Raw genomic sequence first — 23,921 nt, forward strand, 5'->3', positions numbered from 1 at the left:
TCAGTTGTCTATAAATGAAAGTATTTTGAAGAATAAGAGCCCAGAAATAAACTGAAGTCTGTATTGTCACTTGGTGATTTTCTCATCTACAGATCAAAATTTGTTTGAAACTCTTCATCATGCACACAATGAGTCGAGACGGTCAGAAGGTGTGGGATGGGGATACCCTCTCCAACACAAGAAAGCTTTTGCATTATTTTGTTATTGAAATTCAAATCTAGGTACACACTTTTTATGGAATATTTTCGAAACACACTCTCAAATATTTTCAATCAAAAATGAGAAAAATTATTCTATTGATAAAATATGACGAGGTAAATCACTGTACATCTGTCACCTCTAATTATGCGTCTTCACCATGTGAGTCTATGGGGTGGATGTATAGCGCTCACTGGTAATTTTAAAACCAGCAGTTTGAATAGAGTATGGTGATATATATATTACGATCTCAGAGGTATAATTATTCTCACAATAGGATCACGAGAAATGCAACCAGTAAAAAGAAGGGTATAATCTGTAATTGTTTCATGGTATTTTACTGATCAAAATCATCTTAAAATCCATAATCTGATTCTTGGGGGGAAAAAAGGGATTTGAAAACCCTTCCAGACCAGTCCTCCCGACAGTAAATGAGACGACTACGGTTCCTAATATACTGACTTGCTCTCATGAAACTATCTCTCTCAGCCGTTTCTTGGAGTCAAGATTTTCACCTATAACGCCGATGAAGGGGGAACGGGGGGGGGGGGGGGGGGATACCCGGGGAATCAACCTGTGACAGTTGTACAGACTGGATTTTTTTTTTTTTTTTTTGTGGTTTACATAATTTTCAAATATTAACTCTTCTGTTGCATATGGAGATTTTGGTGTTGTTGTTGTTGTCTTTTTTGAGTTTTTTTACTTTTATTTTCCTTTCCTTGTTCAAGCGGACCCTGCTCGCCAGAGAGGGGGAGGGGTCACCCCTTAAACCCTCATCCCTATACCCACAGGTCATATCTTTTCTATCATTGCAGCCTTTATACAGAAAGGCTGCCAAAACATTTCTTTTTTTTTTCTTTTCTTTTTTTTTTTGGGGGGGGGGGGGAGCGCCGGGAGAGAGGCATCACCCAAACGATCAACACCTCTTTACTATGTGTGCAGATTGACCATGAAACATGTAGTATGAAAATAACTCTTTCTTATGACTAAAATATGATAAGGACAATTCAGTTTGTTATATTAGGAAATTGCGCTCCTTAAATAGAGTCTCTGGGGAGAATATGGTATTGCATACCGATGGTATATACCATAATATCCTATCTATACATCATCAAAAGAAGAGAACGACCAAAAATATGAATAATGGAATCGATATTCATACCATTCGAATAATATTACATAGGGTCTACAGCCAAAATGGCCCGATAAGAGAGAGAGAGAGGGAGAGAGAGAGAGAAGAAGAAGAAAAGAGGGAGAGGGGGAGAGAGAGGGAGGGAGACTTAAGAAGCGCTTTGTGAGTACGTTTTAGTTACTTTCATTTATAGTTAGCTCGAACTTTGAGGGATAACAATTTGGAACAAAAAAGGCATTTCTTCAATTGTATATCATATTTCAGTAGAAATTATGCTTCTGCATGATATAGCAAGGTCCTACATACATCTGAAACCTTGTATGCCCCGTAAAAAGAAGAAAATGAAAGGGAGCCAGAATTTTCTCTATACGGATACGGCCACGTGATATACGCTCCGGACGACCCAGCGGCTTGCATCCCAAAATGGCCGCCGCTGGGCTCCATTGCGTACTACGCCGACCGTTTACGTGTAAAATCGGGAGAATGTTCCCTCTTAGCGCACTGCGTGCGCTCTATACTCTTTGGTACATATCGTCTGTTGAGAATGAGAAGGGCGTTAAGTTATCTTGAACACTAAAGTGACACCCTTACCGTTCTCAACCGACGATATACTATGCACTGTACAACTACATACAAATACGGAAAGTCTGTCTTATAGCACCTCCCTGGTCTGTCTCACCTCCCTGGTACTGGTATTACACACACCTGCCAAGCCTCTTATTGTGTTGTCGATCCTGCTCTTTCACGTTGATGGAGCGAACACCACACGTCTATACGTGCGCTTTTTATTCTTTATCATCATAGTAGGTCTACGATACACAGATAACTGTTTGTGCGGCAGTATCGACGCTCTACTACAGTGCTCTTGTTCTTGACGAATTCCAGACATCTATTGGCAACTCTAGGTAAGATGGATCAACCTAACGTAATCTAATATTCACCTCTATGAATTTCTGGGGATAATGCAGATTTTCCTCTCCTCATAATCATGAACTAAAATTGTATTTGGCGCTGTCAGTGACCGTCGGTGTTACCCGGGGGCCGGGCGGCCCGGCGCGGGCCATGCCTGTGGAGCCGTGAACGTTAAGCCCCGGTCATACAGCACTCCACGTCCAAATCACGTACCGTACCTGTACAAAGAGTTATGAAAATCTGGTGGACGTGGTCGTAAGTGGTAATTTTGGGTCAATTTTGGTTTGGCCGTGCTTTGTACGGGGTATGGCCGCTGGCGGCTGTTCCACTGCTGAAGCACTGCCTAAGCACGGCTAACCACGTCCAGCCACGCGTGTGTACGCGGAAAAATCCATTTGTCGGCGATAAGCCGCTAAACACACGCTATTTCCCGTGATACCAACGCGTAACACGCGTCAGATGACCATACTCTGCCGGCCCGTGACAGATCGCTAAACTTTTGCGTCTTCACCGCGTCTCCCCAAGTTTTAATCACTGTCGGAACACGGATTATCACGTGTGTTTCACGTGTGTTGCACGTCTTTATCACGTGTGCCGCCCGTGGTTGTCCGCGGAATAAAATTTTGAGCAGTTCAAAACTTTTTACCGCGTCCGACGCCGTTCAGATTTTTCCCCGCGTCCTGCCACGTCTATAAATCGTCCGTAGCTCGTCTTAAACTCGACATCAACGCGAACCGACATCGTCTGCTTCACGGGGGACCACTTTTTGACGTGTTTTGGCCGTGATTAAGCCGTAAAGCGATGTGTGACCGGGGTTTTACACAACCTCAATAATGTGCAACCCCCCGGCCACAATAATGTGCACACATCTTACCCTTGAATGTGCAAATCCCTAAAACTACATGCGGAGCCGGGAAATGTGCAAATCTCGGCATACTCGTGAAATAGGCCCACCACTGCGTGTCCGTACTACATTGTAATGTACTACCGCGGCTCGCCTGTGTAGGCCTACTCGTGAATTCAGCCCCACCGTGTGGCGTTCATGGGCACAGATAAGCACGGCGGTGGGGCTTTCTTCCACAGTATAATACTCATCAATGCGGCCCCACCAAACGGCGTTTACGCGAGATTGACACAGCGGTGGGGCCGATTTCCACAGCATAACATCTTTCGTCCTCCCTTTCTCCCGTTTTTTCTTTGGTCTTCAACTGTTTATTCTCGCAAGGACTTCCTAATGTCCCTCGACTAATTTAACGGCCAATATAACCATAAATACAATCCTACCTAACCCTAAGCCCTAACCCTAAACCTAACCTTGCTTGCTAACGCACGGGTGCACGCGCACTGCGGCCGGGGCCTACTAGTATTTCGCGATTTTGCCCAAATCTCTAAATTGCATCAACGGGAAAATCTGCAAACGTGAGGTCCCGGGAAATGTGCAAACGAGTCAATTTTGCCGGGAAATGTGAAACCATTCACTTTACCGATATTGTATACGTGTGGAAGATAAACTCTGTCAAAACTACGCATGAATATTTACAGTTAAGCATGTCCTAGCTACATTAGCTTCTCTCTGTAGCGGCTACCTGTCTATAACGGCCACTTTTTTTTTCATTTTCCTTGGGTGGCCACTAGGTTTGACTGTATAAAACCTGTCTTCGCGACCACCTGTCTGTAGCGTCCACCTGCCGTATACGACCACTAAAAACAATTCCCTGCGAGAGAAAAGCAGGTGAAAGAACCCGTCTATAGCGGCCACCTATATATCTACAACGTCCATTTTTTCGTCTCCCTGGGATGGTCGCTATAGACAGGTTTTACTGTTGGGCTACAGTCAAACCTGTCTTAGTGACCAAACTGTCTATAGCGGCCACCTGCCGTATACGACCACTAGAAACAATTCCCTCTGAGAGAAAAGGCATGTTAAAGAACCATGTTAAAAAACCAAAATGTCTCAGAGCCGCCACCTGTCTATAGCGACCACCTGCCGTATACGATCACTAAAAGCAATTCCCTCCGTTTTCAAGAAGAGCTGAAAATGTAAAAATTCCGCCTCCCCTTTAATTGAGTATCGAAAAAACAAATGATAATACCATAGTTAGGGACTTTATAGGTAGCATCCCTATCGGCCAATGGTGACAGATCGCACCACCTCCCTTCCACCGTACGGTGCACCCTACCCCGGGGATGCCACGGAGCCTCAACGTCACCAACTAATAAGGAGGTTGTTGTTGTTGTTGTTGTTTGTTATCTTCTTCTCTAGAACGAAAAGCGACAGAGCTATGTTGTTGCAACAATGAAGCACATAATATGTGGTGGCTGCATTTTCAAATTTGGTTATGGCGGATCTAAGGAAACTTGGCAGGTAGCATTTCTGTGTAGGCTATGAAATTAGGAACAAATTTCGTTCGAATCGGCAAAACAAACCCTTTTTATGCTGCACCCTTGGTATAACCTAGTGTTATTGTTTTTGAGCTATGAGTTTCTTATTAAGTAGGCCCTCTTTGCAAAGGAAATCCGTAAGAAATGCAACTGCTGATCTACATTTTTACAAACATGTCGGGAAAAAAAAAGAACCAGCGGGAATCGAACCTAGCTGTCATGTCTACTGAAAAATATAGCGGTTACAAATTAGCTATATAAATGAAATTTGCTATACCTCCAGAGAAACAAGCTATTTAGAACACTAGACTTAAATTGTATAGGTTCCACGGTGCACCCTCTTTCTAGCCATGAGCCTGACGTTTGCCAGAAGCAGGATAGCCTGACCTCTAGCTCAACAACTGATCCATAAGCTGGCCAAAAAACGAATTCTTGCTACTGTATAGGGTTGTTAACAGTATGCCTAGATGTAGATTGTACGTCATTTTTTCGTAGAAACAACATCCATCAACACGGCACACGGTCGCGCTACATTCAAGCATCGTGAGGCAGCAAAAGCATGATTACTTTGTGTTGTAGCTCAATTGAAAAACCATCGAACTCCATGGGCAAACCACGCAAATTTAGCTGGGGACCTAATGAAGCGGACTCGCTCTTCTTATCAAACGAACAGTCGGAGTGAGAAGCCAAACTGACTCGGGACAAATACACTCATCAATCTGGAAAAACACACACACTGACATAACACCAAACGAAAATCGTCGCGTCATTGTGTAGGGCCTACGTATATCAACGTGACAACACTGCGCATGTGGGATAGTATGCCATCAACAGCCCCATTATTTGATCCGTATTGATTCATCCGCTCATCGAGGAGGTTACTATACCTTATGACTCTTTGCTCACACCTGGGTAACTGTACGTGTATCTACCCAGCGAGGTTACCTCTGTCTCTATACCACACCTCCCCTGGTCTTTATACTTACCGGCCGAATCTCCACTGGCATTTCCGGAAATACACCTGTACTGTGGTAAAGTATTCATTATCATCCAAGAGGCGAGCTGCTCTCTGTAATTTGTCATCAGTTTATGAGCAGGTATCTCTTGAGTCCGTATATAGTGTAGGCTCTAGCTACACTAGATCGTTATCATTGAATGAAGATGTGCAATCATGCCTTCATACATTAGCCGCTTTCCCATCATTGTAGCTGTAAAGTAAGAAATTACGATGATAATGATAATTATAAATGCAGTTGGATTTGAATTATGTTGAGGGTTTCATGACGTTTTGCTCCTGCGACAATTGCTCCATGAAATATCTGCACGCCAGGGCAAACATAAGTTCTACCCACAAACATAACGATTGGGGTTAGTGACCCTTTATAACCCCAATCCTAACCCTCACATCAAAGTAACTTGAAACCCTATCACAACCCTAATCCTAACCGTATACTAGTAAGTCCTGTGGAGAAAATAAAAACAGGAGCAATAACCTTGTCGCATTAGCAATTGGCGTGTCACCTATTTTGGGTGAGTAGTCAGAAATGTAATGATCGACTGAGTGCCTTCGTCCAGATCAATGTGGTTTTCAAGCAGAAATATTATATATCTTGCTATACGATCAGTTTGCATGCTAAAGGATAATTATGATAAGGTCGTTAAAATATGCGATCCGGCCACCCAGGAGAAACTCGTGCCAGTGTCATAGAGTGTAATGTAAATTCTATACGCACTTTCTTTACAAAGAGTCGTTTTAACACCAAACTGTTTCCATATACGACTGACCTAAACCAGGTACTCCAGTCGTGCGATGACATGCCAATTTGTGCCAAGCGAATCGCTGAATATTGATACAAAATTGAAAGAACCAGGTTTCCATTCGAAACTGCTCACCGATAAGCATTCAGACCAGACACACCAATGAATTTCAATACAATTTGATTGCTATGCATGTTGTCCCCATAAAACTTACATTATGTCATTGCTCGGCAATAAACAAACAAAAGCAAGGGGGTCGCTATTACAAGTACTTGCAAACAACATTTGTGTACACTAGAGTACATGCTTTGTGCGTAAAGCGTAATATTTACATGTAAAATATTCTATAATGATAACGTAGGCAAAATGCACAACACAATATCGGCGAGATAAACTCGCTGGTTTTAATATTCGTTGATCAATATAACTGTCAAAAGGTTTGTGATTAGATTTTAGATAGACAGTCATAAAGTGCATCGATGAGGTCTTATTACCAAACATGATTATCATCGTTATTTTCTCAGTATAGTGCAAACTGCTTAACTCATGGTCAGAACCTGCTGAGTCACTATATACGTCAGAAAGTCTGTTAAGCAAGCAAAGGTCACACATTTTGCGCGAGTTTTCATGCATTTGGGTACATTCACCCCTTGAACAACAACTTCGTGTTTGGGGATGAAAAAAAGATATATTCGAGTTAGACCTCAGCTCTTGTCCACCATTATTATGTGAATTATGTCAACCAGACTGAAGTGTCCTCCATGTATTCACACTGGAAGCACAGAATGATATACTAATCAATTCACAATCCAGTTAAACCATTGGTCTCAATGTTAGCATAAGTAATGAAACTATTTTCTGAAAAGACTATGAAAGAAACGATGCATGTAATCTAGTGTTCATCTGTTTAAAAGTGTGGCAACTGTAAAACCAAATTTTATGCCAGTCACAGTGAAAGAAATAGTCATACCTGTCGTCGTGATACGTTTGCAGTAAACTAGTAATTGCACACTGTAGTTCTTCCGTCGTAAATATGATCATCAGCAATCTCACTGTGATCGAGCTAATATATTGACCAAGAAAACCTGATAACTTGAGGATATACCCTGTGACCGAACTCGCTATTGTGTACTGTATGACACTGCTTGATGATTTTATGATTATCTTAAAAGCTTTTAACGTTTTGCGAGATATTCAGAAATCACTCTATGAGATGTCAAAGAGCATGCAATTTTAAGGGGTATTAAAAGTTTATTTGATGAAAATCGGTTTTGAAATGGCTGAGATATCCAAAAACAAGGTGAAACAAAGAGATCTTAATAAAAGGCGTGGCCTGTCGCCTTTTATTATTATCACTTTTTCGGATATCTTAGCCATTTGAAAACCAATTTTCATTAAATAAACGTTGAATCCTTCTTAAAATTACATGCTCCTTGAGAAGTTTCTCATTATTTCACTTAGGAATGTAATAAACCTGAATCCCCACCTCAGCCAGTACTACAGTCCCTTTAATCTATGTCTATCTATCCATATTTCTATCTGTCGCAATCTATTCTTTTATTTATCTATAATCTATTTATCCAGCTATTATCTTATCTATTCATTCTTCTGAACTCATTCCTTCATTATTGCGTGATTTTATCATACTATCTCAGTTCTTTCGTTTTTCTATTTCTTTATTCATCTATTGCATGCGTTTTATAAAGTAACGCTTTCCATTTAAGTGTGTATGTAGCACGTCTGACATTAATATTCATTCAGTCATTCACTTTATACTCGTGTATCTATTTGCCTTGCTAGTTTCAGAGCGAAGTCATGTCGACGTCAAATGGGTTGTTGGATCGCCTAGCCAGGGGTCCTGTGGTTGGTGATGGCAGTTTTGTAGTGACGTTGGAGAAACGTGGTTACGTCTTGGCGGGTAGCTGGACTCCAGAGTCCGTGGTGCAATATCCCGATGCAGGTAATTTTTTTTTATTATTTTTTTTTTAATGGAGCTATAGCAGTTCCATATTTAAAGTATGTTCGGCAGTCCTCACGAATTTGAGAAAAAAATGGTGTTATTGATATCCCTATTGCTAATGAACTACTTTCACGAAAAACAAACTTTCACATCACCAAACAATGGCGTGTTATTTCGATAGTAAATAGCTATGATAGTTCCCCATTTAAAGGGATGGTGCAGTATTGGTGGAGATGAGAATTGGGCTTTTAACTTTTTGCGAGATACCAAGAAAACACTTATGATATAGTACAGAGCATACCATTTTAAGAGGAATTCAAAGTTTATTTGATGAAAATCGGGTTTGGAATGACCGAAACATCCAAAAACAAAGTAAAACGAAGCAATCGTAATAAAGTGTGGGTCCCACACTATTAGAATCGCTCTTTTTGGATATCTCGGCCATTTCAAAACCAATTTTCATCAAATAAACGTTGAATTCCTCGTAGAATTACATGCTCTTTCATATTTCATAAGAGGTTTCTCATTATCTCACCAAAAAATGTTAGAAACCTGAAATTAGGTCTCAACCAAAACTGTACGATCCCTTTAAAGTATGTTCTGCAGCCCTCACGAATTTGAAAAAAAAAAATGTTGTTGTTGATATCCCTTTTGCTAATGAACTACTTTAACCAAATAAATTACTTTCACCAAAAACAAGCTTTCACATCACCAGACAATGGCGTATTATTTCGATAGTTATAGCTATAGTAGTTCCATATTCAAAGTATGTTCGGCAGTCCTCACGAATTTGAAAAAAAAAAAATGTTGCTGTTGATATCCCTATGGCTAATGAACTACCTTTACCAAATGAACTACTTCACCAAAAACAATCTTTCACATCACCAAACAAGGGTGTATATAGTTATTACGATTGAAAAAGTGTGAATCTGCAGTGGTGGATATGCTAATGAGCGAGTGTTGGCGGAAGCTCAAACGTCACTGTCTGTCTCACAACGATGTTCTGCTCGTTACGCGTACGCTCGCTAGTGACCCGGATACTTGAAAAAAAAAAAAGGCGATGGAAACTTGACGTTTGTTTATTTGTTTTTTTCGTGTTGTCTCTGAGTCTCATAATACGTGTCAGTTGCAGCTTACAATATAGACCAGTTTTAAAGCGTATTAAAATTCCACTCATTATAATGTACAGACTCAATGCTCTTCGCTACATGGAAATCAATGCACATTGCAGGCATTGTTTTAGCTACACATGTAGGGCTAGTCTCAGGCATGCCTCGGGTAAACTTTTTGGTGGTGAAGAAGCCTTTGACCGGCTTTATTGTATAAACGAGTGCATTTATCTTAGTGTGAATAAACTGGTCCATTGTAGTTGGGGACAAGGCATCAGCTTATCATAAATCTATACCCGGTCTTATATTCACCAATAGTCACTATGCGAACAGATTTGAGTGTAATTATTTCAACTTTCAAATGAGTTCGACGTGTAGATACAAGTAAAGGTCTTCAATTGAAGCTACAGCACTCATGGTTATGGTTATGGTATAAAGTTCATGTCTGTATAAACTCTGTAATTTCTGTTGACATCAAAGTGTACCTGAAATTACATCTTATCCAAATAATTCACGGGAAGTTGACCAGTTGTATTTTGCGTGTCGGGTATACGGCACTTCCGGTAGCTGGAGTAAAAACAAACAGCTTGCCTATGTAAAGTTCATGACCTGTGACCATGCGGAGTTTTCGCGTGAATGCAGCGCATGCAAGCAGTGAACCAATCTCCGTTATTATGCAGACGACACAGTACAGCACTCGATCAATTTGGACTGTCTGCATTCAGAATCCTCGATCAACAATTCCCTTCCGCAATTTGTCAATAAAATGTGTTGTGGCTGTCATGAATGTTACGATGGACCATATCTGACGATTTCATGGCGTTTCAAAGTCAGAAAAGTAGAGAATATCGTCTCATATTGACCCCAAGACTACTCAAGGGTTTTTTTTTTTTTTCCTTCCAGATGCCACTTTTCGTGACCCATGTCACATAAATACCCGGATGTCCGACCATGAGAATACCAGCTGCCGTGTAGGGGACTCAATTTTAGATAAGACAGCTTAGAGTCACGTAATGAGAATAAGCTCTTTCTCTAATATCCCTCTCTCTGTCCATCCATCCATCCATCCATCAGTATATCTATAATGTCTATCTATCTATCCATATGATATATATATATATATATATATATATATATATATATATATATATATATATATATGTATCTATCAATGTATCTATCTATTCGTTAATTTATCAATGTGTACAAATTTGTCCTGACTTGGTTGCAGTCAAACAGCTGCATCGGGAATTTCTGCGTGCCGGATCTGACGTCATGCAAACTTTTACGTTCTACGCGTCGGACGATAGTCTTAAATACAAATCAGCATCAGGGAATACGGAAATCTCCATTGGGGTAAGGCCCTTTACTTAGCTCTTGGACCGCAAGCCTCCTGTCTTGTTGCTTGTTTTTTATCATTTTTTTTTTGTCTCACCTGCACAGCGAAAGCGAGACATAGACGTCATAATTCCGTCGGCGTCGGCGGCGGCGGCGGCGGCAGCGGCGGCAGCAGCGGCAGCAGCGGCGGCGCCTGCGTCAACAAAGTGAACTTTCCACAGCTTTGAGCTATGACCAACAAACTCACTCCACAGGTACATAAGATAAAATGATGGATAACTTGGAATATTGATGAAGTCCGACAAGGTTAAAGGTCAAAAGGTCAATTAACTTTCCCTAATAAGCACCACACTCACAGGATTGTGGGGTACTCTCAACTTTCCACAGCATTGAACTATGAGCACAAAACTCCACAGCACTTTAGTACAGTTACCTAAAGATCTCGGTCACTTTCTGTTATTGGTGCAGTCCGCTAAGGGCAAAGTTCAAACGGCTAATGAAATTTCCCTAATAAGCACTGATCTCGCAATATTGTGGTTTAACTTACTCTCAAAAATTAGTCACAGCTTTGAGCTGTGACCGTAAATATTTCACACCGTATTAGGTACATCACGTAAAGATGCTGGTCTGGTTGAGATCACTGATCTCCCCTATGGGTCAGATTCGACAATGTCAAAGGTCAAAAGGTCAGTGCACTGCCATGATGAGCACTGAGCATGAGTCGCATTATTGAATTGCAGAATTAGAATGCAGTGTCTAAGAAAAATTTCTTTAAGGTGTCCATTGTCAAACGTGAAAGGTGATCATGTGTTAATTGTGTCAACGCGTCTTTGTTCTCCTTTCACCCTTCCCCCTTATCCGCAGTGGGAAGAGCTGAACAATGCCGCCTGCGATCTGGCACGAGACGTTGCCGAAGAAGGGGACGCTCTTGTAGCTGGGAGTCTCTCACCTATTCCCGGGTACGCGCACGGCAAGGGGAAAGAATTCGTGCAGAGCGAGTTCAGGAAACAGTGTGATGTCTTCGTCAACAAGAAAGTGGACTTTTTGATGGGAGAGGTGAGCACACTCATGCTGACCTCTGTACGCCCAATCTTTCCATCTAAAGCATTTCATGTTTTTTTTAATGGAAGATCCTTCTGGACCTCGTGATCTTCCGTGTATCATACTAAAAAAAAAAAAAAAAAGAATATAAAAGTCACAAAATTTCAGTTTCCAATGTGTTTCAATCTCTCTTGTGAAACACTTCTGGTAGTTATACATCTACATGTATCTCTGTAAGAAGTTCGATAGTGGAAACTAACGGGTTGGATTGGAAGTAAGTTAAGAAGTTTGTGGATAAACGTAGACAGATATTGTGCAGAGAAAACACGTCCTTCGTTGTAAGCCTAATCTTCTTCTTCTTCTTCTTCTTCATCATCTTCATCTTTTTCTTCTCATTATCATTATTATTATTATTATTATTATTATTATTATTATTACTGGCTTAATTATCATTGTGAATATTCTATCTTTCTCTGTCTTTTTTTTTTCTTCGATGTGTTTTCTTCTTGCGCTTTTTTATTTCATGTCATTTTGTGTAGCCTTTTTTTCCTTTCCCCGTTCGTCTTCTGCTGTATCTCTTTGTTTTCAAATTCTTTATTATTTTCTTCCCTCCTTTCTTCTTCACTCCATCCTGCCTCTTTTTTTCTCCTCCTCTCTGTCATCATCTGAGATCTCTATTAATAGTGTGACGATGGTTTATATTTTTTGAATGGATCTATTTTATACCGTGTTGATATGGTTTCATCCTTCGCAATGGACATTGACAGTTTTTCGGGCACGTTGAGGAAGCTGAATGGGCGATCGAGATAATGGCAAGCACAGGTCTACCTGTTGCATGCACGACGAGGATGGGCGTTGGGGGAGACGAATCCGGCGTGAAGCCGGCCGACGTGGCTGTTCGAATGGCCAGAGCAGGTGGGTGGCATGCATACCCTGTGTCAGGACCAACATTTCAGCATGCCGTTGACATCGCATGCAAACAGGTCTTTTTGGAGAATAGCAAATAACATTAACTGACATACTTTTATTGAAATTCAATTCCACACGAGTGTCGAACTGGTATTAATTTGGAGTAAAATCCAAGTAAACATAATGGTTGAGATGTAATCAGCAGAATTGGATTTAAAGCTAAGGAGTTCCGCGTTCTTCCTGTAATCGGTGAAACACACTATAGAAATTGGATGAGTAGTATATGGTGACGATGTCATAGCATTTCAGTTTTCCGACTTCTGACCTGCACTCAAATCTTAACCGACATACTATAATACAACACACTACGTAACATTTATTTTGTACCTGAATGTTAATATGAATAAAATTTCTTTGTGAAAAAACAAATAATACAAACACACAAACGTGTATCCTTTTTATCGCATATGATAGCCATTTTAAGGAAATTTACTTATCAGCCATGAGAATGCATACTCACTGCGTATGTCGACGATAAGAAAACGTTTTCCCCCATTCTCTTCACAATTTTTTGGCTTGGATAACTTAATTCTATTATGTTCTTTTTTATCAGAAAAAATATAAATACTCGCTTTAACTCACCAACAATTAACTGGCAGTGAGGGGTATGATTTAGAGGGAATAGTTCGATTTATTTTGTACTTGGATTTTGGTAATTATCAGTTTTATCCTTGCGATGATGATGTTGATGAATATGAGATTTATAGCGATGATGATGACAATAGTCATGATGTTATCAATCTCACGCAACGACAATGCATCTACTCAGGTGCTGACGTAATCGGGACCAACTGCTGCTATGACCCCGACACCGCTCTGACAACGATAGAGATGATGAAGGCTGGACTGGAAAAGGCGGGACTGAAGAGGTACCTCATGATGCAGCCAGTGTGCTACCACACACAGGAAATCATTAACAATCCCAAGGGTTACTTTGACCTGCCTGAATTTCCTTTCGGTGAGTTTCCTGATGTCCCCTCATCGTACCTATTCATTCTACTCATCTTACATCCCCCTCTTTTACTTTCGTATAGCATGGAGCATGCCGTACTCCATCCATTGATTTAAGTTTCCCCCAAGGAAAACGTGTGTATATAGAGACATCATCATTGCCAAACGGTAGTTATTGTTTGATGTATGAACAGGAGCACTGTCGATGAAAATCGAAGCAGAAAGTGTGTATTGGGACAGCCCTGTTTGAACTCGAACTTAAAAACTATTCCAACCATCCATGATACGTACTCAATGCATATCAATATTGGCATCAGATTTGCATGTAGTCGTGGTTGCTACGACTGGAAACCTCGGTGAAGCTTTCTGAATTTTGGAAGATCTATTGTTTGAAAGGTATATGATGCATGGAATCTGAATAAAGGATGCGGAAGCTTTAGCTTTTTTGCTATTCGTATTATGATCTACGTCAGGGTGTGAAATCAACATGCCATATTTCAAACGAGTGGATCATTACATACTCCAGAGTATCCGGTCTTGTGGATACTATAACACACTACAAAACTCTCTCTAGATTAAAATTGTTAGCATGGTAAGAGAAAAGGCAGCTGGGTTGAATGCGAAAAAAAAAAAATATTATGTCATGCGCATAACACACACCAGAAAATAATTTCTTCACCAGTACAAACTAAATGGTGTCTTAATGGAGAAGAAGTACCACACGTACCCTACATAGATATGAATTCAGCGAAACGAGTACAGTCAGAGCATGGAGGTTCTAGAGAATGGAGTCACAACCGTCTTATTTCCGTTGCTAGATGTTCGAAGCCGCCGCTCAAAAATATTTGAAGCATGTGCAAAACAGGATCTGCCGCGCAGATAGGAAGACAATTGACTCGTGTCTCATTGCATAATCACTAGCCACTTTCAAAGGAAGATATTTCTTTGTGATGGTAATTACTTTTCGCAATCCCTTCTTATAAAAGGTAGGTGGTACAGACATGAGGATGCGCGAATAGAAATTGAGCAAAACATGCTGAAATGAAGATGAAAATTACTCGACTGGGCATATGCGGGCACTAATCTGATATATCTATCAATAAAGAATTATACTTGAAGATTATTCCATATTAGTTTCATTTGTGGAAACTAAGCGGAAAAGTGATAAAACCAGCTTTCCAGGATGGTACAGTTTTAAACATTTTCACATGATGCAGCTCAGATTTGCACTTTTGCGCAAATTTCAGGACGGAAATGTCTTTTGTTTTACATGCTTTATCATTAATTGAAATTTCATTTCATTTAATAAATAGATAAGCAAAATATGGCCAAAATTATGATAACGTTCAAAATTAATCTTCAGAATGCTGAGCAAGACGGCAGCAAGAAACATCGATCATCAAAGGCACAAGTGCACCTGTGGAATTCCTTTGTACATCAAAAGAAATCTGACAACTGTTTGAATAATCACAGCCAGTTGGAACTCCAATGTATAAAACCTCCTTGGTCAGAGTATAGAGTCCAGAGTACAGAGTGTAGTCCTGATGGCGAAAAGAAACGATGATATACCAACAGAAAAGCTATTGTACTTAATCTTTTTGTTCAAATCCAGTCTTTGTATGATGAGACAGGGTCAACTGGTTACATAACTGCTGCCCTATTACTTAAATGTAAGAATCACAATCTCTGCTTGATAGCAAGATAGGGAATAACACACAGACGGTATTTACCAGCTTAGCTGTCCAGAACGCAAACATCTGTAATTCTTCAGATAAACAACTTTACCGTATACGCCTATCAAAATGTGGGTTTTCTTGCATGTGGATTCCAAGGTCGAACTGTTAATACATAAACTGATTGCAATCGTTGAAGTGAGGCATTTGCCATAAGCAAAATGATGTTCTCATATATCCTTTATAATTATTATGCGTATACTCCCGTGTGTGAGTTAGCCATTACTCACGCACGTAAAAGATCCCACTTCATTCATTAAATTGTATCGCAAAGAGCAGGGTGCTGGCCCGGTTATTCGGAAGTGGTCCCCCAACTCACCCACTCAAGAAAACGGGCGTGGTTCGCCTCAGGTGACTGTAGCAATGGTTAGCAAACGGGATATCAACCAGGCACATTATGCCATACGCTTGAATAAATGAATAAATTATTCGTACTGACAGTACATTCCTAGGCTATATACGTCAATTAGTTCTGGTTAGTTTTGTGTATAGGCAACGTTTTATTGGCGCATGGCCATGAGATTTCAACATTATGGAATTCACAACAGAATTCACAAACTCATTGATAAGAAGCGATTTTCTCTTGCAATGGCCCTTCGTTATATACTCTTCCTCCGAAGAGAGAATAGTAAGTACAACGTATTGAGAGCTCACAGTCTCACACATTCTTTAATACTTATAATGGACACCGTCTGTCTATTCTACCGATTCACAAATCCAGCTACATCTGTACAGTGCTTGTGACATACTATGGCGTAACGTTAATTTTTTTTTTCGGCGTTCTTGTTATAGTTTCAAAACTGTGTCTTGTTGTCTATTCCTTTTCACCCATGATTATTAGACGGGATAAATTATTCATTGATTATGATAGCTATGTAACAGGTCAACAATGTTTCTAGGACAACTGTGTGACGATTATTAACAATGGTTTAAATACCAGCCGTCATCTTACTTGGTGCCTATATAGATACAGGGGCGGATCCAGGAATTCCGTAAAGGGAGACACCTTTACAAAATTGGTGGGCGCACGCCCCCCCATTTTTCTTTTTATTTCTTTTGTTTTAACAAGAAATAAAGAGGGGTGCCCCCTCTGTCTGGATATGCCACTGTAGACAGAAGTCCTATACGTCACGTCCTTTATACGCATCGCTTCGTTTCGGCTTTGTCCCTCGATGTGCTTCTGTCAACACGGTTCATTGTCATGCCTTTAATGGGTATGATATTAGTATTTGTGATACAGTACTGTACATGATTTTCTCATACCCTCCCTCTACCAGCCATGGAGCCACGACTCCTAACAAGAGTGGACGTTCACCAGTTCGCCCGTCGGGCCTACGACCTAGGGGTACGCTACATTGGGGGCTGCTGCGGCTTTGAACCCTACCATATCCGAGCCATCGCCGAAGAGGTGGGTTTTTAATTATTATCGGTGGTTATTTGTATTATGTGTTAACTTGGTAACGATAATCCATGAATTTTCAGAAGTTGAGTATGGCGAAGGCTTAGTAGGTTGGAGCAGAATAATATCAGACAAACAAAGACACAATCGAACCAACGAACAAACAAACAGAATAAAACAAAAAATAGCACTTCCCAAGACTCAAAACAACAAGAAATCACTAAAATTTAGAAAGTGCTTACTGTCATTGCCAATTTGGGCAAAACCGATAGCTATGCATAATATGTCGGTCTTTTCATTCGACATGGCGTTTGGAATGCGTTTTAGTAACAAAGTTTAATATAATCATGAAATATGAAAGAAGAAAACAAAAACTCAACTATTACAGTTATATACTCAATAGGATTTTTTTTAATGATAAAGACTTCATAATTATTATGTTCAACAATTAATTTTTTGCTGGTGCTGAAGTGAAACAAAAAACAACAGTCATGAAATCTCGATTTCATATTTTTCATATGACAGAGCTTTTTAAAGACTTAAGACCGAATTCACGAAGGTGGTACAAATGAAACCATGGTTTTAACCATGGACAAAAACCATGGAGCGCCAAGTGTCGCATGGAATATTTCGTTACGAAATCAGTCATTTCGTGACAACATTTTGTAACTAAATGAACATTTCGTGGACGAAACGGTCATGTAACTAAATGAACATTTCGTCCACGAAATGATAATTTTGTGGACGAAACGGTCATTTTGTCGACGAAATGACCAATTTCGTAACGAAATATTCCTTGCGACACTTAGCGCTCCATAGTTTTTGTCCATGGTTTAAACCAGGGTTTCATTTGTACCACCGTCGTGAATTCGGGCCTGTTTTGCATTTACTTTTGGTGACTCATGTTTATCTGTATTTCCACGAGTATAGGCGTACGTGGAAAGACAGAGAGACGTTTTGATATTTTTTCCTGTCAAAATTTGAAAGCTATAAAAACGTAAGACAGTTATCATCACTTGACACAAATATAAACCTGTCTCGTTTGATTTGAAAATATAGATATTCAGTTGAGTGTCAAGCAGGTTAGGAATCAAGTATAGAATGGCGTAATGACAGTGAAATGAATGAGGTGATAATGTGTCACATTGGGCTTCATTCTCAGGAAGAGAGGATTTCTGTCTTGGTCCCTCTGTGCGCTGAAAACGAGACCACTATTTTTTTTTTTGTGGACTTGATTGTTCCTGCTGCTACGTCAGAAAGTCTTTATTTTTTTCTCTTTCTCTTTGTGCCGATCTATGAGCTTGAAAATTGTTCCTCCCTGTAGTGGTTATATTTTGTGTGTTCAAATAATGCCCTTAGCCCCGTGTACAAAAGATTTTTCAAACTGATTGTGACCGCCACAATAATACTAATACTAATACTAATACTAGTACTAATACTAATACTAATACTAGTACTAGTACTAATACTAATACTAATACTAATACTAATACTAATACTAATACTAATACTAATACTAATACTAATACTAATACAAATACAAATACAAATACTAGTACTAGTACTAGTACTAGTACTAATACTAATACTACTAATAATAAAATAATAATACCAATACTACTACTACTACTACTACTACTAATTATTATTATTATCATTATTATCATTACAGAAATTGAAAAAGAAGAATAAAAAAATATGTGAATAGGTTGTGTGTTTGAAGCAGCTGACTTTAACAATGGAATTATGTACTTATTTGCTTTGAACACCAAGTTGAGCAATGAGAGGAAGAAGAGACCACCCGGTGTTGACAAACACATGGGCTACGAGTCGCTTAAAACAAGCGTGTTTGAGAGCCAGAAGAAGAGGTTAGTATAAATCGCGCCTCCGCTGTAATGTCTGGGGAAGCTATCTCAAGTTTGCACCATTTATGACTGTCAGACTAAAATCACCTCTTCAGCGGCTTTTGATAATGATTTATATCGCACAATACCCAGCGGTAAACTTTGCACTCTGGGTTTTGTTGTTCAAGTACTTCGAAATGATCTTCGTGAGACATACATAGTCATTCTGCCCGTCAGATTTGGTTCGGGGCAGTATGACTCTAAAAATATTTCGTGTCTCATTACTTTGAAGTAAAAGCTTTCAGCCATGCAGAAGCTCATTATGAAATGACTTGAAATATCTACCCCAAGTTGGTAATACTGCGAGATGTACTAACACATTAAAAAAATATATTGCTCTATTCCATTTTCTATTCTCTATTCCTCAATTTCCATTCCTTGTCTTTTTCTTCTAATTAAACGTTGCTCTAGCTTTTTGTTATTTTTGTTTCAATGATGACATGTGTGTGCGTATGCGTGTATGTGTGCACATGTGTGTGTTTGTCTAATGTAGCTAGAGAAAGAGCGCGGGCGACAAATCCCAGGGAAAGACAAATCGGAAGGGTACCAGGGCCTCGTGAAGAGTACCTTTAAATCACAACATGACAGGTAACGAGAACCGACGTCACCTTCACAAGCTCTGCCAACCTTACTAACCCTCACTTATTCACACTCGTTCACACAGCACCCGACTCTTACTGCTGTCGCAGTGTGCGTGATCTTCTGGGATTTTACTCCACATCACTTGCCAAATCAGACCGTTACTTGCATGAAGAAATAACTGACAAATTACTGTTCTTCTCGTGATACCATTTCAGTAGAACAGGGCTATTGCAAACGAAAGGTAATACAGGAAATCGATAGTAGTCATGATAAGGAAAATACCTTCTCTATCAAAGAGATTTGTAATAAGAAGGCCGTAGCACAGTCGAACTACATTTTTCAAAGCGCAAGTGATGAACCGCTATACGACGAGTTTGCCTAATTTTGCAGTTTTCTTACCCAAATTTTAATCGTCGGAATAATTCATGCATATTTACCAAATTTAAATGAACAGGGGAAATATAATTTGTATCTTTCAATCTAGGAATAACTAGAGTCTCGAAACTACATCAGGCGTATGGAGTGAATAATGAACCGTTTCTTTTGACGTTTTAAATGACTGCAAGTCACAGTGATTGCAGATGACAAATTGATGACTGAAATACCCGCAGATGATTAGTACCTGATGCGATAGCCAATTTTTAGATTCAGCTGTATTTTCGTTTTCGAGGAGTTGCAATCATGAATTTATGTTACGTTGCTGTCACCAACATATTTCACCGTTTCGGTATTCATTTTTTATTTTATTTGCTTCCATCTCATTTCTTCTCCTACGCAAATATATTACCTTTACATTATAACACGCATTATCTCCTCACAATGAGATAGTGGAACATTATTCAAACACCGTAACAATATCTTGTCTTCGTTTTTTTTTTTCTCAAGGCATATACTCCTAATATATTTCCAATTTAGTTCAATTATTTGTCAAACTATCTATTTACAATGAACCCACATCCTAAATTTTGTCATTGATTGTTGACTGGTGCCTGCAATATGTTGACATTTTGTATTGTGAATGACGATTGAGTGCAAAGATCGAGTGCGTTATTATTCTTGTCTTCTATGTCCCCCCCCCCCCCATTCTCTCTTGTATCCACTACCCTTTTCGCCCTCACTCCCTCTCTCTCTCTCTCTTTGCCTCTGTGTGTGTCTCTCTCTTTCAGCCCATCATGCTCTGAAAACTTTCCCTTATCTCAAATCCCCCATTTCGCATCCTCCGCGTATATTAGAATTAATTCATGCATTGTTGCCAATATTCCGTTCAAGTTCTTGATTTGCTCATTATAATAATTATATACCTTTTCATTGTGTATTCTTGAAACGCATGTCTTTTTGTTTTCAGGCCACCGTAAACAACCATTATATAATAATATACATGTATATAATATATATATATATATATATATATATATATATATATATATATATATATATATATATATGTATAACATGCAGACTAAGAATTGTTGGAGTGAATGGAGTCAATTTGTCTTCGCCTATGACTCGTTAATGTATAGGACTAAATATATCAAAATGGTTGTTGCGCTATATTTTTCCGCATCATGAGCAAAATTTGACGTGATATCCTCATAATAAAAATATGCCCCTTTTTGAAAGAGTGTAATATATGAAATTCGTCATGATCATGACGATTATTATTCAAACCAAGAGAAACAACCGAGAGAGCACAATTCCTTCCAAATACAATGAAGCAATACGTCAATATATGAAGACTATTATATTGATCTCTCAATGTTACTTTTTTTTTTCAATTCGGATTATCTTCTGTCCTCTTCTTCCCCGTGTATCTCGCAGGGCTAACGCGGAATATTGGAACAATCTCATACCTGCGGCTGGTCGTGAACGAATACACAAACTCGCTCCAGCAGACAGTGAAACGAGTTAGATGGCGATTTTTTCGCAAGGTCAAGATACACTAATCATTGGTACTGGGTGCAAACTAAAATTTCAGTTATATAATTTTGTGCTCTGATGAAATTAGGCGATATATTATATCTGGTTCACTCATCGAAACTGATATCAACTTAACATGGTGATTGTATAAACATTGTTTTGGGTGTCTGTTTGTAATAAAATTCAGAAAGGATGAAAGAAGGGACGACAGTAAATCACCCGTACAGGAAGAATAAGTAACACATTCTTTGGATTAGATGGCTCAGTTGCATCAAACGGTCGGTGGTAAATAAAGGGTGACGAAAAAAAAAGGCGGCATCTGTGACGAAATCGATTTAGCCCACGATATTCTAAGCTAATACATGATTTTGATATACCACTTTTACCACTTTGTTAACAGTTTCATGCATCTCGGTGTGTTTTATAAGGAATTTGCTTCAAGTGACTTTCGCTTTGGATAAGAGGGCTCAAATGCATCAGACAGTTGTAAATAAAAGGTGACAAAAAGGCGGCAGTGGTGACTAAATTGATTTTGCCCACGATCATGCTCAGCGAATGAAGTCATATACCACTTTGTTTACAGTTCCATGCATCACAACGTGCTGTACCAAGAATTTTCTTCAAGTGACATGTGCTTTGTGACTATTAGAGGGCTCAATTGCATCAGACAGTTGTAAATACAGGGAGACGAAATGAGGCAGTAACGGTGACGAAATCTATTCAGCGAACAATATCCTTATCTAATACATTAATGCCTACACCGCTTCCTCAGAATGAATGTTAGCTGTTACAACCCTGGTTATGCATGATGACGTATCATTAAAGGGAAAAAGATACGGGTCTCTCGTGATGATCCTTAATGACATGAAATGAACTGCATTGATTTTGTATGAACTCTGAATATGTAAATGTTATGCTGCATGTGATTGTACACCTTGCTGGAAATGAAAACACACACACACACAAATGAAATGAGAATGAAATAAAAAGTTGATTCTCACTTCTTAAAAAGTCCTGGATATTATAGGAATATTCTATGTCGAAGTTGGCATGAATGTTACTCTTTTCCACACGATGAATCTTTTGTGGAGATAACGGCTTTCATATATATGGCACAATATAGTCTAGAAAGCAGGACATTTAATGTTACCTTGTATAAGATCTGTACCAAGATCTAAAGAAGCAACTCTGTGCAGGTGACAAGATTTCAACGTCAGTGAAGATATGTAATTAAATTCCATGGAGCCGACCGTACCGGTTCAAAGAGGGGAAAGCTGCCAAAAACTGTGTTCAATAGGTAGTTTTGATATATGATAGTGTAAAAAAAAATCAACTCTTTGTGTCAATGAATGACATATATTTCTTTGTGTACATCTCTCGACGGTCGTTACTTGAGCAGTTTTCCTGTCGCGGAAAATTGCAGTGAAATGAACAATGTTATTCTCTATTGAGCCGTTTATGCGATATTCGTATAAGAGACCTTTATTATTGAGAAACTAGTCGTTAATTTAGTTTCAGTCCGCTCATAAAGTGTAAGCTAAAAACTTGTATCCAACAAAGCATCATCGGAGAGCTGGTAACATCTCTCCCTTTACATTTTCAAGAACTGCACAACACAGTGTAGCCACGTAGTACATTATTTGATTCTTGCTGTTACTTGCTGTCTCAAGAGTTAAGCGCTATATAGTAATCGTTATTTTGGCAAGCTTTTGCCCATACTGTAACACCCAACTCCAAGCTGGAGTAAATAATTGCACAGTCTGATCTGTGACACTCTTCTCTCGCGAGCATGGAGCCTATTAGTATTGCTTCCCAGTTGTATGGGATAAAATTGATTAAGTGTTATTTTAATCTTTATTGACTTGTAGAGTCTCCATTGTCTACTTTGACTACATACATTAATGCCAAATATGAACCCAACTACATAATGATGCAAACGTTTTACTCGAAGTATGAAGCAACTTTTCGTGTACAGTATGTACCGAGGAGAGAAAAGAAGGGAGCAAGCGAGCTTCATTGTGGGATAGCCTTCATACAAACTTTTTTTTTACTTTTTGCATACTATTTTTGCGCACAAATTGTTTATAAACAATTACGAATGTCTTTAAAGAAACCCACAAACGATGATATTTGCGAGAATATAATAAACATGACAAAGGAAGGATTTTGTCAATACGATGTGAAATTACCTGTGCATTGAATTACTGATAGTTCTGTTCATGCAGGTTGTGATTGCTTGAAGTTGTGACTTCTTGTTTAATTGGAAGGTCATGAGAGTAATCTCCGTCAAGATACTACTTGAAATCGGACGATATCTTGTTCTTCCACATTTTTGTGATGTCTATGTGCGGGGTTTGTTTAGCATATCGCGACTATATAACGAATATCTTCTGTATTCATTTCGCTTAAAATACAAGATTATCGCACTGAAAGTCGAAGAGCGTAATTGTGTGTGTGTGTGTGTATGTGTGTGTGTGTGCGTGTGTGTGTGTGTGTGTGTGTGTGTATGTGTGTGTGTGTGCATGTGTGTTCGTGTGTAATCCTTCAAAATCATAAACTGCTTAAAGTACGTGACACATTATCATTCCGCATATTTTAAGAACATGTTTAAGACATGTCGTAATATACGATCTGTA

General features: G+C 39.3%; 1 protein-coding gene across 1 annotated transcript; it reads left to right on the plus strand.

The window, feature by feature from the left end:
• The first annotated feature begins 2,204 nt into the window (after positions 1 to 2,204).
• LOC140229872 (betaine--homocysteine S-methyltransferase 1-like) lies at positions 2,205 to 23,470 on the plus strand. The gene is made up of 9 exons (XM_072310083.1): positions 2,205 to 2,235; positions 8,183 to 8,342; positions 10,683 to 10,807; positions 11,654 to 11,845; positions 12,598 to 12,745; positions 13,569 to 13,757; positions 16,761 to 16,891; positions 18,656 to 18,750; positions 21,187 to 23,470. Exons 2-9 carry the CDS (start codon positions 8,198 to 8,200, stop codon positions 21,275 to 21,277), a joined length of 1,116 nt encoding a protein of 371 aa, XP_072166184.1. The 5' UTR covers positions 2,205 to 2,235; positions 8,183 to 8,197; the 3' UTR covers positions 21,278 to 23,470.
• The last annotated feature ends 451 nt before the right edge of the window (positions 23,471 to 23,921 follow it).

This window comes from Diadema setosum, chromosome 1, assembly GCF_964275005.1.
Source record: "Diadema setosum chromosome 1, eeDiaSeto1, whole genome shotgun sequence".
Lineage (NCBI taxonomy): Eukaryota > Metazoa > Echinodermata > Echinoidea > Diadematoida > Diadematidae > Diadema > Diadema setosum.